The sequence below is a fragment of the Ascidia mentula genome, chromosome 2 (genome assembly GCF_947561715.1).
Source record: "Ascidia mentula chromosome 2, kaAscMent1.1, whole genome shotgun sequence".
NCBI classification, from domain to species: domain Eukaryota; kingdom Metazoa; phylum Chordata; class Ascidiacea; order Phlebobranchia; family Ascidiidae; genus Ascidia; species Ascidia mentula.
The window spans coordinates 13,646,097-13,659,295 of NC_138567.1; the positions used below are offsets into that span (position 1 = coordinate 13,646,097).

At 38.6% G+C, this 13,199-nt stretch overlaps 2 protein-coding genes across 6 annotated transcripts; both read right to left on the reverse strand.

Annotated features, from left to right (window-relative positions):
* Positions 1–225: 225 nt before the first annotated feature.
* On the reverse strand, positions 226–6,556 carry LOC145890190 (aminopeptidase NAALADL1-like). The gene is made up of 14 exons (XM_082981218.1): positions 6,357–6,556; positions 5,588–5,882; positions 4,933–5,140; positions 4,267–4,459; positions 3,803–3,960; positions 3,311–3,473; positions 2,796–2,994; positions 2,225–2,301; positions 2,074–2,161; positions 1,699–1,778; positions 1,236–1,423; positions 845–929; positions 626–718; positions 226–418 (listed from the first exon to the last, which is right to left on the reverse strand). The coding sequence occupies exons 1-14, from the start codon at positions 6,554–6,556 to the stop codon at positions 226–228; spliced, it is 2,220 nt and encodes a 739-aa protein (XP_082837344.1).
* A 969-nt stretch (positions 6,557–7,525) lies between these two features.
* LOC145888600 (transformer-2 protein homolog beta-like) lies at positions 7,526–13,010 on the reverse strand. Of its 5 annotated transcripts, XR_014399444.1 has the most exons (10): positions 12,860–13,010; positions 12,636–12,766; positions 11,600–11,707; positions 10,535–10,595; positions 10,213–10,341; positions 9,636–9,805; positions 9,512–9,547; positions 9,009–9,169; positions 8,663–8,751; positions 7,526–8,130 (listed from the first exon to the last, which is right to left on the reverse strand). XR_014399444.1 is itself a non-coding variant. In XM_082979379.1 (9 exons), the coding sequence occupies exons 1-9, from the start codon at positions 12,890–12,892 to the stop codon at positions 8,741–8,743; spliced, it is 813 nt and encodes a 270-aa protein (XP_082835505.1). In that variant the 5' UTR covers positions 12,893–13,010; the 3' UTR covers positions 8,162–8,740. The 5 variants fall into 5 exon arrangements, 4 of the variants coding, with proteins under 4 accessions (XP_082835505.1, XP_082835504.1, XP_082835507.1 ...); XM_082979379.1 differs by lacking the exon at positions 7,526–8,130 and having other exon boundaries at positions 8,162–8,751; positions 11,600–11,680; XM_082979378.1 differs by lacking the exon at positions 7,526–8,130 and having other exon boundaries at positions 8,162–8,751.
* Between the last annotated feature and the right edge of the window lie 189 nt (positions 13,011–13,199).

Genomic DNA, 13,199 nt, shown 5'->3' on the forward strand with positions numbered 1-13,199 from the left:
AAGCAACATAACAAGCCTCTTCTCAACGGCATATAATTACTGGAAACACCATGTGATGAAATTTGATACATAAACGGAAAAACGAAATTTGAACTGAAAGAATTGCAGTTTACAATTGCCAGATCGGCGAACTGGCGTCATATGCTTTGATCATATTTTAGCTATGTCAGCATATAACATAGTCACGATTGATTAAAATGAATATATGTGTAAGTTGGGATATCTTTATGGACGACCTTGAAGTTTCAGCAGCTCGGCGGCAGTGTTAATTTTGTAGGTCACCAAAGCTAGTTGCTGTTTGACCACTTCCCACCTCGCCGCTTCGTCCGGTGCTCCAGCAATTTCATAGAGAGCATCTTGAAGTCCAGGAAACGAACCACTTGAGTCGTCCAACGACCCTGGTGACCCGGAAATATGCCTGCAATACATTGCTTTATTTTTATGTAGCATTTACATGGGGTCAATGCTTTCAATTAACCAGAAGTTTTATCACAAATGCACAAGAGCTGATAGCTTCAACACATTCATACACCATTATGCCAAGCTTATTGGTAAATGTTAAACACAAGAATAGTTATAAGTGCTGCAAGCGCATACACTAGAGTTAGCCCATAGCTGATTATACCTGAGATTTGGTGCTCCAGGCAAACCATTCGGTTCAATAAAGCTCTTTTCCACGGCTAATAATCTTTCATTGAGAGCATTCACATCCTTTACACTGCCATAAACAAAGTAAGTAATTCAAGCAAGTGAGATCTATCGTAGGGGCTAATTTACTTGTAAAGCATAACATCAGATCCTTGCAAATGTTCACGCTTATTTAACACGAGCTAAAGAACTTTACCTGTTTTTGTTTAAATCGTTGGCAATGTAGTCTTCCAGAGTAGCAGAAACGTCAGTAAAACTTTGTCCAGCTTCAACTAGGTAATCTGTTATAAATGGCAACTCAACGATGTATTAATGTAACCTAATGTTTTTATAGAACCAACAACTTGTGACGTGGCTTAGCCTATGTATAAAGTGCAAGAAAACGCATTCATTTTTGCCTTGGCAAAACGTAAACTTGAAGCGAAAACAATTAACACTTTTGCACTTAAAAGTATTTTTTTGTAAATTAATTGCAAACAGCGATTATTCGCAAAACCTATTGTTAACTTTTTTGTTTAAATTTCATGTATAATTTTGAGAAATGGTTGTAATATACAGTATTGTTACGTAATAATACAATTAGTTACCAAGAACAATGTCTTGCGCTTGGAGTTGAATTCCAAACTTGGAAGTGGTCGCTTCGACTTGCATCGAAACAAAGTCCGCCAAACTTTTTACGGAGAAAGGAATGACCAAAGAGTCGCTCATTATTATCAAAGACGCACCTGCGACTTGCGCCACCGCGTGGTGTGCCAAAAAACCAGGGTCCACAAATCTATATAAGGTTTTTGGTTACGCGTACCTAAATTTAGGATATGTCTGTTAGATACTCTTTTGTCATCTTAGCATGTGTTTTGTTTTAAGTTTAGATGCATTCTAAAGGCCATCCGCTGCACATATTTTGTTAAAAAGAACTGAAAAGTTCTTATGTATAGCATATGTCATGGTGGTACAGAGGGTGCATATCATTCTAAACCGTTTAATGAAAGCGTGGGCGCTATCGTTTTACCGTGAATCTCTGGTGTTACACACATCTACACATATAGATACCTGTCCACGTAGTCAAAGTTGTCGTACGCGGTGTGATAAGTTGGGTAGGGAGAGATGCTGTACCTCGGATCTTTGTTGCTCTACAATATAAATTATTGTAATTGTTTAAATTAATTTTGATTGTTTCATTTTTGTCGCAATGTTTCTTCATCGTGCTGAAATGTTGCGTTCAACTTTTCCCGTTAATGTTACAAAAACTAATCTAACTCTACCAAACAAAAACAACTTTGCAACCATAAAATCTGCATTATGTGAGAGAACGGCCAGGAGGTGTTAACTGATTGCCAAGGTGGCCGGTGCTTTGCGCAGGGTAGTTTCCATATCGTCCACAAAACGAATTTTTTCTTTGGGATTCGGTTTTCTGCAAATACTTACGTTACCGCGGTAAGAGAGGTCCGCTGACGTCACACCAAACATTTGATAAAACGGAGCGTAATCAGAGCCTGTGTACAATCGGCCGATTCTGCGGAAATATGGAACATATTGTGTCATACATTCTACACAACGTGAATATTAGGTGACTCACAATGGAGATGTGTTGCCCGCATCAGGAAAATTCTCCTGCCAGTTTTTGTACACAGTTCCACCATTAAAGTCCTTGACCTTAAATATAACGGGGTTGGTTTTACCTTTTGCTTGATAGCAATTATGTAGCTTATATATAAGCATATAACTCAGCGTGGTCCAACAGCAAGCCCGCGGGCCAATTTTGTGTATTTATATCCAATTTTAGTTGGCCCGCGACTTCTACCCTGACTTGGAAACACAACTTTGTACGACTGCCTACGCATGGCCGCAACCAAAATTTCCGTGGACATGACCGCTTACGATAAGGGAGTAGCTCTACCACAAACATCGTATTAATTAAAGATTATTTTGTGTTATTGTACTAGCAAACAACAAGTTTGTTTATGAATAAATTCCGTGTACATGTAATCAAGATTTCTTATGTAGTAACACTGACCGGCGGGATAAACTCATGTTTTTTTATGGCCCGCCACAAAATTAAGTTGGACCACACTGATATGGCCTGTACCAATCACATACATAAACCAATCATAAGACGGACAGGTTTAACTTTCATCCGTTTACAATACCATTTGTGATGCTTGATACAGTACTGGGGTCATCAGAGGGCTGGCTCTAGCAAAAAACGACTGGTTTGCAAACACGGCGATGTCGACGTTAATATAACTCAGCGCTCGTTGCGTCAACATCTGCACGTTGTCCTCCGCCCACTCGGTGGAGCCCAAGAGGCCGAATTCTTCAGAGCCCCAACTTCCGAACACAATGCTCCTGGAAGATTCGGGATTGTTGAACCAATGTAATTATGTTTGCGCTATCTTGTTCAATAAGGATACGGGAAAATGTAATTACGTGTGTTAGTTTAGTTAATATTTTAATATATGAGAGAATCTGTAAGTGGCTATAAAACGTTAATCGGTTAAAAAGGTTTGTGTAGTTGCATAACCTGTCATTACTACTTGAATAGAGCAGCTAATTTAAGAATAAGAGCAACTTATTCTTTTATTTTTTCGACAAAGAAACCTCTCGGTGTCACATGTAACATGTAAATTTTTAATCCCCGTTGAAAGCCGCAAAATACAAACACCTGCGTGGTCTCCAGCCTTGCTTTAACATTTCTCCCATCTGTCGGGTAATTTCCATCATACAAGCTGTTCCGGATCCAGGATCAACCGCCCCATAAACCCAAGAGTCTCTGTGGTTTCCGTACATCACGTATTTGTCTGGTTCTTCAGATCCACGAATGATGCCTTTGATTAAAAAAAAAATGAGGTGTTAATTGTTATTTTTATTTCAAAACGCAGCACAGTTCCTGTGCGTAGCACATGGAAAATTTAACTGAAAATATAGTATGTTTTGTGCATTTTATCATGCATTGCAGATAGTGTAGCGAGCCATTCTTTTTTTAATGATATTATCTTACGATTACGTTTAAAATTCCTTTTTAAAATCTGTTCATTAAACTACTGTTACATCTTTATTAAAGGGGTTATATCAGCTGATTCTACACACAGTATTGCCAAAGCATCGAAATGGCTGCATTGGTTATGTTATACTGTCATTGTGAATCTTTAGTTACCAATCACGTTGTTGGATTCTCTGATGTCGTATATATTGTTCGATACCAATCTCACGTTGTTATCTTGGTCTGGAGCTTTGAAGCCTGGTCCAGCCATAATAGTTGGAACGGCCAGGCCTGTTGTAAAGTGCCCTGGCGCGGTCGTTCCACCCAAGTTACTTGAAATTGAAACAAAAGCAGTTAATTGGTTTGGAACAAACAATGCTTGTAAATTATCACAGCCACCATACCATCATATGTCAAACGACTAATCCAACAATCAAAGTATCAACTTAAGCAGTTCATTTCCCTGAATGACTTCATTCAGAACTTTCACAAAAACAGCCGAGAATTAGATGCTTGTCAGAAGCAAAATATTAGGCAGCAAATGCGCAGTAACGTAATCTAACAAGAACTTCTCTAACAAGAAGGAAAACGTGAAGTTGGAGAAGTGCTAATTGTCAGGACAATTCTCAGCTACATACTCCAGGAAGAACTTGGCGTCGTCGTAGTTAATAGGTTGCAGGGGAATTGGAGGAAACAAACCAATATCCTCTTCTGGTACCCGGTAAGCATAAGACGTGGAAGGGTAACCTGGTGTAGATGGATCTCCGTAATCACCCAAGGCTGAACCACGCTGAACGCCAGTTCCTGGCAAACTTGCGTCTTCCGGGTATCCTTTACGAAAAGATAAAAATTTGTTACTATACTGTTGTGTAAAGGTGGAGGTGCCTTTCAAGAAATGTGTGTATACTTTTACTGTATAGGCGGAAGGAAGCCAGCAATGGTGCAAGTCAAATTATCTACTTTGTTCGCTAAATATCATTACACACTACATTTCTAATGTTTCATTCTTACGTCACAATTGTATTGTGCTAAGATTGTCGAGAGGAGAACTGATTGACTGTCAAATCACTTATGCTCCCATTTAGGTCGCGAAACATCAGGACTATTTTTTGTGTCGCGCCAAAAAATACTTTCCGAGCCCTGGTCTATACAAACAAACCGCCTATTGGCACAAAACAAATATTAAACTTGCGTTGCAGTTTGCTTTAATAATGCCCACTCGGCAAAAAATTATTGCCAGCAGTTTTTAATTACCTTTTTGCACTCCTGTTACTATTTTACACACACACCATTAAATCACTCACCCTGTTCATTTTCAGCTACCCAACTTTCAGGATCAGAATAAACCAAGGCCCCTTTTACTCCGTACTTGAATCCCACCGATGCTTTACCACCTCTTCCAACACCTCCACCATATTTGACCAACACGATCGAGCCGCTGACATTAACACCGGCGTTTGCAAGAGCTTGGTAATCCTCATCACTTCCAAAGTTGGCAAAAATCAGTTTTGCCTGCAAGACAAAACACATTCGGTTCAGATTGTCAACAGACGTTGTACATTTGTTCGTACATAATCCTCGAAAATTTTGAACCAAATTTTAGTTTTATGATGTCATAACTCAGTCTTATAGCCAGAGGTATTGCTTTACACAACTATGTGTGGTTTGCGACTCTTTTAATATTTTTTATGCAAATTGCTTCGCCACACTCTAGAGGGCCTGTAAGCGCAAAGCAAAGTGTCGAACACAACACAAAATCTAAGCATCAGCAGAACCTATAGGTATACAGTACGGCAGTTGATATACCCCGTCTAAAGATCCATATAGCATTATAACATATTCAGCAACGTACGTTCTATCTAACAGATGCAGTAGAATTTATTGAGATAATTGCTTTGCGACACGGCTATGCATCGCAAACGTCATCTCGAGTAGTCTATATCTTAATGTCATACCAACCGTCACATCTCCTTTTGGACCGAAGGCGTTAAAATAGGGCACAATGGTTTCTGGGTCAGCCATTACTTCTGGATACACAGTCTCACTCATCTTCGCCGAAAACACCGCCGATCCTGTATTGTCAACAACTGTAACAGAGTTCGGTTTCGCTGCGTCCTCGTTCAGAAAACCATGCATGATCTGATATGGGGTTAGATAGGCCTCATCCAACTGCTGAAGCCAAAGATCCCGAATATAGTTGGCAAGCTCCACATCTCTTGGCGATGTCGCCATATGAGGTTTGTCGGAAATATATCTTAAAGAAATAAAACAATCATATAAAAGTAAGGTATCGCAGGCTTATAATCAAAATGCGAGAGCTGATATCGCCATATATAAAAGGGCCTGCGCCCTGCTATGCCAAAGCATGGTATTACCTGTGCGTCATATGAATGTGTATGTGATACGTGAAAAACTAAAAAAGCCCACTATACATCGGCGCCTTTTATACAATAGGTAAATAAACTGGCCAGGAGCCTATACGAGTCCTAAATGTGGAAATCTGCCGATAAATGCCTAAATTCAAATTCTTTTGGGCCATTTACGATATAGTAACTATATATTTATATATAGCAACATGCTTTACAGCATAAAGTAGGCCTACTATACAGCAACCAGACTGCTTCTATTGCAATTGCTTCTTATCAGTTACTATTTAGCATATTTCATCTTGATATGTACAAACAGTTACAGCAGGCGAATATTGAGCTCAACAGATAATTTCACTCACTGTAAATTGTTTTTAATATTGCCAGGATCAAGACCATTTATGAAGTTGTATACGTTGTTTTCATCGAGATCCTGAAAGTACGTTTCGACGTCCTTGACCCAACTGGGACTGGTAGGGTGTGCAAAGTAACCGATTATCACACCCAACCCTATTCCAACCACCCCAACAGCAACACTAATAAAAACTGCTTTTTTGCTCATAATTCGGCGCCTGTTTCTGTGACAGCAAGTTGGAAATAAGTGATGATATTCTGCAGTCGTTGGTGCCAGCGCACAAAATAATACCGCTTGTTTGATTAAACGCTGCAGTTTAGGTTTTTGGGGTATATAGGAGGGTTGTCTTATGCAGGTACGGGTTTAATCTTTAACCCAGCTGCAAACGTCAGCTGTCACTGTGCCATGTGACGAGCACGTGCCAAGAACTGTTGTTTGCGTTTATGGATTCTTACATAGGCTGGCTTTATGCGAATTGTCCATGCAGTAAGTTGAAATCTTCTCCATTGAATGTGTTCCAGCGAGGGTTTTTGTTTCGCTTGGCGTCTATGACGTAACATTTGCAACATACACTGGCCACGTTTTGGTGCCAGTCATGAATGTGCTTGTGTTGTACTTAAATAATTTTGAATTTATTGTGTTTATTTATTTGATTAAGCTAATGAATAAGATATATGGCTGATTCTATTTGAACAATGAGTAATAGAGACCTGGACCCGAAAAAGTTGGTAAATTTTTCGACATTAAGTGTATGTTCGTTTACAACAGACAACCGACGTTGAGTCAATCACTAGTCGCGTTCATTTAATAAGGGGAAAATCGTGTTGTGGTAGCTGGCACTTTCCAGGCCGTGCAGACTCTACGTGGCGAATCACAGCTGTTACGCATCAAAGACTTTCGTATCCAAGAAACTTTTTTAAAACCAAGTCACATGTTTAGGTAAGAAGCAGTAGGCCTAGATGCCAATGAAAACGTGTCTCTTTTGGTTAACAACCAACCTCCGTCAGAACTGTTTACATGAAATGGTTTGGCAAGGTTGATTTAAGCACATATGCTCCATACTTCAACCAAACCCGTTCCACTCTAGAATCCCCACTATCACAAGCAGGCAAGTTAATCTTAAAATGGGCGTGAATACCTGGCGAACTTCTCACAATAGAAATGCGGGTGTTGGATGTTAGTTTTTATTAAAATGTTAGAAGATTCATAAACTGGGCGTGAAAGGAAGAGTTTGACGTCAGACTTTTCACGACGAAAAATCCGTTTGCAGCACCTTTGGATCTCTGAAATTTTCCCAGCGTTCTGCTTCAAAAGCTACTTACCACGCCACCTTTCTCGCAGAAATTTGATGAAACTGGTTCCTAAAAGTAACATATTATCTCCTAAACTTACATCACCGCTTTCTCCACTTAATCGCGAAGAGTTGGTCGATTTCTTAACCTTCGGTCTTGCGACTTCGTTCGTTTCAAGTCTTTTAAAACATAAGTTTTTTTGGTATGTTGTTTTATGAAACCACAATGCGTTTCGCATTGCATTCAGAAATGACTTGTAAAGTTAACGGGTATTAATTTGGGCCACAGGTTTTAACTTCGTTGTAAATGTGCTAGGTTCTGAAATGGTTAATTTCAGACACACGGAACTTGGATCTGAAATTCGGATTTTCGGAAACTGCAGACTCGCTGCGTTTTCAGTTTTGCGCTTTTCAATTTCATTTTTCGGTTTTCGGTTTTCGTTTTTTCGGAAACCTTCGGTCTTCTAAACCCTCTTCGTTTTTCGTAACACTGAAAGATCAGAAAAAGAAATGTGAATACGAGTGAACGAGAACTGCAGAGGACAACGTTTATCACATCGGCATGCACTGGTTTAATGGGCGAACGTCGACGGGTGCGCATCTAAAACCTTTCACTGAAACGAACATATCAACGAAACAACCAATACATTTCTACATAGCGTTTAACTGGTAAAAGTATCAAAAAGATTACAAGTTTTAGCAAGGGCGTTACAAAGACTTTGGCGTGTACATGCAACTTACAAGAAAAAAAACAGTTTTCGTGAATAGGTGTATGTTCAAGTACGAAAGCGATTAAGCTACAACTAGAAACAATATCCAGTGTTTTCAGAAAAAGTGTCATTTTACTTTACACCATGTCAGATAGGCCTTTTAAACAAAAAACCCATGGACAAAGAAGCAACTGACGAAGACTTGAGCTTATCGTTCTACAGTTTTGCTTAAAAAGCTACAACCTGTTGACGTTGAATTACAAAACGAAATAGCAAAAAGTCGGTACACGTTCTGCGATGAATGTGACATACCTAGATACAGATTGTAAAGAACGACAAGAGGATCACGAGCATAAAATTGGAGTCACTTCTCTAGCATCTGCTCGTTGCTTAGTAGCGACCTGAAAAAAGAAACATATCCTAAACTTATTGTAATTCAAAATAATTTTTCTTTAAAATACTTTAACAGTAGCGATGATTTGCAAACACACGAGCAACAATGTTGGTTTTCAAATTTGTTTTGACTGTAACACTGATTATAATAGATGGTGACATAAAACTGTTATCTCTAAACACTAGTTAAAGTAAATAAGCATTTTCCAAGACTTGCTACACAGCATTAAGTACAGGTAAAAGCTAGACTTTATCCTTTACTTACGATATGGGGATCGGTCTCTGTAGTAAGGGGAGGGTGACCTGCGACGACTGTAGGGCGAAGGTGAACGACGTCTGTATCGTGGAGATGGAGATCGACGTCTGCTGTAGTAAGGTGAAGGCGACCTGCGGTAGTTCTCACGTCTGCCATAGTCATCTCTGTATCTGAAATAGTGAAATGGGTTGTTGCTATTCCGCTAAAGTGAATCTTCAACCAGCAATTGTGAGTGTATTTGGGTAAAATTGTTTTGATAACGGACAATAATCGCCTAAAGGTACAACCAAGCAGGAGCGTTCCAAAATAAGGGTCGAAATATATATTCCAAAACTTGTCTCATCTAATATACAGGTGAGTTCCAATGGCTTCAAACTCTTGATAAAATTTTTTGTCCAAAATTACTTCAGAAAACAAAATGAATGTGCCTGTTAGATGTGTCATACACACAATTGATTTTAAAATGGTACTGCATGGATTACACAAAATACCAAGCATTGCAGACCATATACCTGTCACTATAGTCGTCTCTAGAAGGCGGACGATACCTGTTAAACAACAGCAGTTGTAAACACAACACGCAGAACACATTTGCTGGTTGAGATTGTGACAATTGTGAACGAAGCTGCTACTCACGGTCGACCCACGTAAACGCCAGGTGTGGGTGTGTGTGGGCGCTTAGTAATGGAGAAATCAACTCTGATTCTGCGACCATCCAGTTCCATTCCATTTGCTCTTTCTTTGGCTTCACTTGCATCATCCTCATGATCGAAGTAGACAAACCCAAAGCCACGTGATCTGCCAGTCTAGATAAAGTACAAACTTTTTAAAATAACCTGTATACTACATTTCGAGTTAACAAAAACATTATTTAGGGTCTGATTGCAAAATCCCAATGGGACGCAACGAAACAAACAGTCAGAAGTTAAGTGAAGGTGTGCAGCCTTCCAGGGTCCAGGAGCCAATCGCTTATTAAGGGGAGTAAACTAGGCATAAAACTCAATAAATTAATTACCAGATTTTTCTACTTGGGTGGATTTGGCCCTGCTAAAGTTGCACCCCTTTTGGTTAAAATAGCTGGGAAGATTGAACTGTTCATTTCACAAACTAAAGTAGCAAACTTTAATAATGCTAAGCATGTAATATTATTATGCTGATATTCTGAAATCATTGCAAATATTACTTAATGAGGCAAATTTAAAGCACAATGTACCTTCTGGTCAATAACCACATTAATGCTAGCAATTCTTCCATAACGTGAAAACACGCTCCTTATATCACTCTCTGTCGTGTACAAGCTGAGCCCAAACACTCCCAGACACTTTCCTTGTGGTGGATTCAACTGAAAACATCAAACATTGCTGCCACATAGGCTTCAACAAGGTAGCATACTGTACATACATATACAGTTATGGTTAAATAAATTTAAACAGAGATTTTTTTAACCTGGTGAGTTTAAAGGTATATACAAAGAAGGTAGTTGTTGGCATCAGCAACAAACGAAGTTCATCATAAATGTATAAATGTAATGTTACCCTGTCTCCAATGTGACGTTTTCGGTTTGACATTGGTGATCGACTGTCGTGACCTCGTGACCTATCAGGCGAATAAGATGTGAACATCAGTATATCACAACAAATGCAACATGATACTCAGAAAAAGCTTGTAAATAAAGACGCTAAGATGACAATACAACTTCAACATAAAACCATATCACGGCACTAGTTTGATTTCAACCATATGTAATAATGAACCCATTACTCATAATTTTGCATCGCTTACAAACTTTATTGGTATATATGTATAATGTTAGTGGTATAAATATTATCATAGAAAGCACAAAACATATGTGTATATATATATATGTATACATTTAGCAGATTAACACACATATATGTATATATGCATACATAGATATTTTCCAATTTTTGGACAAACGAATCTGTGCATTTAAAAATGTACTGATCTTCTGGCATAAACGTACTGTATTCTTACGACGTTTCGTCTGCCATGCGGCGAGACTTCATCAGGTATAACGCAACAAGTGAATCACACTATGCATATAATGATGAAATAATGACATAAGGATATAATAAAACATATCTACACAAGTTTTCATAACCATATGAACATTGCCACAGAGTTCTGCACATCGCTGGGTGTGCATTGAGCAAAGAAGGTCGCTGGCATGCCTTAATATGCAGGTTATATCACTCACCAACATTTTAAATTTTTTTCTGCCAGCAAAGCACATTAAAACCCCAACCGAAATAACTAGACAAACGTGGTTTTAAATAAATGTTTTTGTCACAAACTCTGTAGTAAATTTTCTCTGCAGAAACAGTAAATTCTTTATTGTATATACATGTTTGTCATAAACAAGTGATATCACTTATCTTGAGTAATTGTAGATCGCGAATATGAGAAAAACGCATTACCGTGTTCTAAGCACCTTTATGTGTGTAATGAGACAAGAAATGAGCCTGTATATTTGGTTCCGTTCACACCAACGAACGCCAAAAAAAAGAGGTGATTTTGTGGGAATATTGAAAAAAGGCAAAGGGTGCCATGTGACTCTACGCCAGTGCACGTAAACATACCTGGAGCGTGATCTGCTGTGTTTGTGGCGGCGGTCTCGGTCTCCATTCCTTTCGTATCGATCTTGGCTTCTGGATCTATATCTATTGCGATATGAGCCAGACCTTGATCTAAAGGCATATACAACTTGCCAAATACATATCTCCCTTAACAGGCCCACAAAAAAAAACAATATATATATATATATAAAAGCCAGTCTGCAAAATATGGCAGTTCCCGACGAGATCTCGGGTTTGCAAGACTAAACCTTTTCGCTTGCACGGCCCCCAAGCCCGCATGCAACGAAAACACGTCTTTCTTTTAATTGTTTTATGTTTAGACATTCGCGTGCAGCCAGAAAATATTGGCGTGCAAACAAAAAAAGTTTAAAAAATCTTGCGCGTGTGCCGGCCATACTCTGCAGACTGGTATATAAGTGCTAATTGGAAACAGAAAACTTATATATCTAATATGGATTTTAATTTATTACATCTTAACAGCAACCTAAATAGTATTTTACAAGACCTAGATGAACTAACAATTCTTTAGACCTTACTCTATGTTGGCAGCCTTATCATGTGAGCCAAGGCAATTGCTCTCACACCAGATCAGAACATTTGTTATGTGCAGAGGTTTTTTTTAGTAAATGTTAATGGGCAGAATGGTCTGCATTTTGCAAAAATATATATACATAATATATAGAGTGGCCAGATTGGAAAGTTCATTATTTGGGCAGGGGATTTTTTTCAATGACCACTAAATCCGCGAAGGACAAATGTGTGAAATTTTTAATCGACATTTTTTCCAATCTGGTAGATAGCAGCCTAAACATTTTCAATTTTTTTTTACCACCTACAAAAAAGAATCAACTAGCATTGCATTTGCAAAACACTGGCACGTACAAACAATCACAAACTCTAAATCAACATTCACTACAAAAAATCCTCCACAAAAATGATAAACTTTCCAATTTGGCTTAAGTAATAGCAGCATTTGGAATGGTAAACACACTAACTTTAAATTTAATATACACATTATAACCGTACAACAGCAACAAACCGATGGGAGCGGGATCTTGAACGGGAATAGGATCTTCTCAAACTTGCCGACTTTCGAGAATGGTTTGATCCAGCAGAACGCGAACGTGGTGTTCGAGATCTTGAACGGGATCTTCTATCTGGGCTTCGACTCTACAAAAGTACAACATACAAATTGTGTTTAACTACACACATCACTTGCAGATTATAAGTTCGTCGGGAAAAGCGTAAAACTCATAAACATACCGCTTTGTATTCACCGGGTTCAACGTCGCTCATCGTTGTTTTCTGTGTTTCCTGTTTAATGTTAACCAGTTACCCTAAAACACAGTCAAAAACGTTAGCCTCGTTATACATTACACGTTAAACAAAAGATTACAAAAGATATAAAATCTTAGCATTCACTTCCTCACATGCATTGTCTCCAAACAACGGTTGTAGCGCCTCACACCCACAAAGTGGCGCTAAGGAATCTCGATCCAATAAATTCTCAAATGTTTCATAAGTAAGTTGATTTTTTTGTTTAAGTTCGTGAAGCAATAAAACTGTTTGAAGGTTGAATGTTAAAAAAGCGAACATTGTTTTT